Source organism: Peromyscus californicus, unplaced genomic scaffold (genome assembly GCF_007827085.1).
Source record: "Peromyscus californicus insignis strain IS unplaced genomic scaffold, ASM782708v3 Scaffold_5__1_contigs__length_169319896, whole genome shotgun sequence".
Taxonomy (NCBI): Eukaryota; Metazoa; Chordata; class Mammalia; order Rodentia; family Cricetidae; genus Peromyscus; species Peromyscus californicus.
In genome coordinates, this window is record NW_026294573.1 from 84,796,841 (window position 1) to 84,800,171 (window position 3,331).

The 3,331-nt window shown below is 37.9% G+C and overlaps 1 protein-coding gene across 1 annotated transcript; it reads left to right on the forward strand.

Annotated features, from left to right (window-relative positions):
• The first annotated feature begins 232 nt into the window (after positions 1–232).
• Positions 233–712, forward strand: LOC128097016 (adenylate kinase isoenzyme 6-like). The gene has a single exon (XM_052717215.1). The coding sequence runs from the start codon at positions 233–235 to the stop codon at positions 710–712; it is 480 nt and encodes a 159-aa protein (XP_052573175.1).
• Positions 713–3,331: the final 2,619 nt, after the last annotated feature.

A 3,331-nucleotide genomic window follows, 5' to 3' on the forward strand; every position in this document is an offset into this window, starting at 1 on the left:
CTCTCTCTCAATCTTTCTCCCTCTCTTTTGTTCAACATCAGAATCTAAAGAGGAAAGTCTTGCCACTTATAATTTTTTAAAATTTGTCTTTAACTCTTGTGACTTTCAAGGTCAAAAATGAAGTGGTTCTTCTTGAGCTAAATCCCCGACATTAATGTATTTCAGTCCTGATTTTGAGGCAAGTTCTTTGCCTAGTGTGGTTTTTCCAACCCCAGGTATACTGGTGAGCAGGATGTTTGGAAGCTTCCTAGTCATCCCTCACCAGGCGGCCAGCGCCTCGGCTTCACACGCCTTAAGCAGAGCTCTCCAGGGAGGAGCCGGTTATGATGGCTACGATGATGAATACAGTTGTCCAATTTCAGATGAAGATAGGGTCGTTGATGAGTTAGAGAATCAGATGAGAGAAGGTGGTGTTATTGTTGATTACCATGGCTGTGATTTCTTTCCGGAACGCCGGTTTCATACAGCTTTTGTGTTGAGAACAGATAACAGCATACAGCACAAAAGACTTGAAACAAGGGGTTACGATGAGAAGACGCTACAAGACAACACGCAGTGTGAGATTTTTCAAGTTCTTTATGAAGAAGCCAGAGCCTCTTATAGAGAAGAAATTGTGCATCAGCTGCCCAGTAATGAACAGGAACAGCTGGAGGATAACATCAACCAAATCTCAAAATGGATGGAGCAGTGGGTCAAAGATCTTAACTCTTGAATTAGAGACTAGCTAGCCTGGCAAGTTGGTGTACATCTTTAATTCCAGGTCTTGGGAGGCAGAGGCTGGTCGACATAGTGAATTCTATGCCAACCAGGGCTGTGTAGTAAGACTATGTCTCAAAAGAAAAAAAAAAAGCCTGGCCACAGTATAGCCACCCCTGTTGATATCACTCAGTCCTCCTAACAGAAATGCCCAAGGATCAGCAGAAGAAAACTATGTTGCAGCTCCCACTGCTGTCTGGGTTTCTTTTTCTCCATGAGAAAGCTCACCAACAATCCCAAATACTAATATAAATTATTTTATTAAGAATTGAACCTAAAAATTGTCATCAAATTCAATGGGCAATAAATCTGATCAATGGGGACATATCTTTTAAATTTACTAAAATGTAGGTGATCCCTTAAAATAAAAATGGAAAACTAAAAAAAAAAAAAAAAATGAAGTGGTTCTTTTTTTCACATCATGTCTAAAATGGACCTTAAAGAATTTTAGATTGCAAAAGGCTTAAACAGACTATTCTTAGCCTAGTTGTGGTTTCTGTGGTTATTACTTAAAACTCTTTTTCTATAAAGGTCCAAAGATCAAGAGTTTCAGATTATATCTCCCTAGATTTTTTTTGTTTTGAATCTGAATATTTTCCTTAGTTATCATTCCCTGGAACTTATATTAACTTTTGCATGGGAAGGTAAAAGATAGTTAATGGAATGAACATGTCACTTTTGTTTCAATATACTCCTCTGGGCTAAAAGGGTGATCCTGGAACTTGGCATATAATGAAAAAAATATATCTTTGGCAAACAATCATGAAATGAATAATAGGAACATAAATATGATGAAGATTGGACAGGAGAGGGTTGAGCAACTGACTGTCATGACTCATTCTTACCTCATTTATATTTATTAACAACAACAATAATAATAGACTCTAGAAGGGCTCCAATGTGTCAGAGATTCATTTGCATTATCATCTCATTTAATCTTCCTAATAAAACTGTGGTGTGAAGCTTAATTCCTACTTCTGAAGAATGAAGAAATTGAAGATCAAATATATTGGGCAATTTACCTAAGAGCTCAAAATAAGGAAGGAATGGTGACTTAATTAGAAACTAAGATTGCCTAAAAACAAAGCAGTTTCATATACCGCCCATTGAGGCTTCTTCTTACATTGATAGACATTGCAATGTACATCTTGGAATTTTGTATATAGTACACAGAAGACATCCATTAGTAATACCTTGGTTATGCTGAGTGAACACTGCTACACAGCCAACTGAAAAGCTAGAGAAAGTAGGGAAACTTAAGAAAATATTACAGTGACTGATATAAGAGTAGAACCAGGGGAGGCCTACAAATCACTAAAGCTGGGTTTTCTTCTCATTGGCAGCATCACTTTCTTATGTAATCTTGGCAAAGCCACTAAATTTCTCTATATCTAGATTTTGATGCCTAATAACAGAGAGCTGACTTCCATATCTAGCACCATGTTCCAGAAAGTATGTGAAATATCAGAGCACGCACTTGGCAATAGGAAGACAATGCTGTTATCATTGCTGTTTATGACTAAGATAAGGGTTCAGGATATCTCTTTTTTTTTCTGAAAAATAACTGTGATAAACTCACACTGGCAATGTGCTGGAAAGATTATAGGCACAGACATGAATATTGGGAAGTAGGAGTTTATGTGGGTGAGCAAGATGAGTAATATGAGCACTGTGGGCCATGAGAAGTATTACAAGAGTTTGTGGGAGGTTCAATTCAATCCACAATAACAAGTCTGTAGGGTGAACTGGAGGTGAGACAGGTGAGGAATAGAAATGGATTTGGGAAGAAGTCAAAGATGAGAATGACTGACTCATCATTTCGCCACTGGCTCCATCTCCCCAAATCACTAAACAGGTGCTAAACTTACAAAATAGCCTGAGTCAGAGAAGTAGATTCATGTAATAGGTATTTTACTGGATACCTACTAAGTCCATGAGACTCAGAAGTAAGTCGTGAGTGGGAACTATAAGAATAGGTATAGTGATGAAGTATTTATAATTTTATAAATTGAAGCAAATCTTGAAATATATTCATCATCTGGAGAATGCTAGCGATGATAGTAATGGTACCACTGGATGCTCAGGAAATGTGAAGTATTGAACTGTATAAAATATAATGTCTTCCTTAAAAAAGTTCACTCACCCCCTCCAATGCTCAGAGGATATCTCAGAAAAAGGGAGAGAAAGAATGTAAGAACTTAAGGATGGGAAAGAGTTCCGGCTGTAGAATGCTGTCATCTGACATGACATAGCTGTGCAACTGTGAATCACAGAAGAACTGACTAACAGCACAAGACCTGAATAAGACTGGGCCAATCAACTTTCTGTCATGAATGGAGGAGGGGTTCATATGGGCCCTCTGTCCCTGAGGATCTATAGGCAGTTAATGATTGCTAAGAGAGAGGGAGTCACAGTCATTGATATACCTATTGTGTAATGCCCTTGCTTGGTAAATAACCTTCTATCTATACTCATATAGGCAGCCCCAGTTAAATGCTGTAAGTCATACAAATACATATATACAAAATGTGAAAGTTAGTGGTGGACTTGGGAAAAAAGATGTGATTTGGTGAGA

What these genes read in the sequence shown, in the direction of transcription:
- LOC128097016 (XM_052717215.1), top strand. Translation starts at nt 233, where the DNA reads ATGTTTGGAAGCTTCCTAGTCATCCCTCACCAGGCGGCCAGCGCCTCG.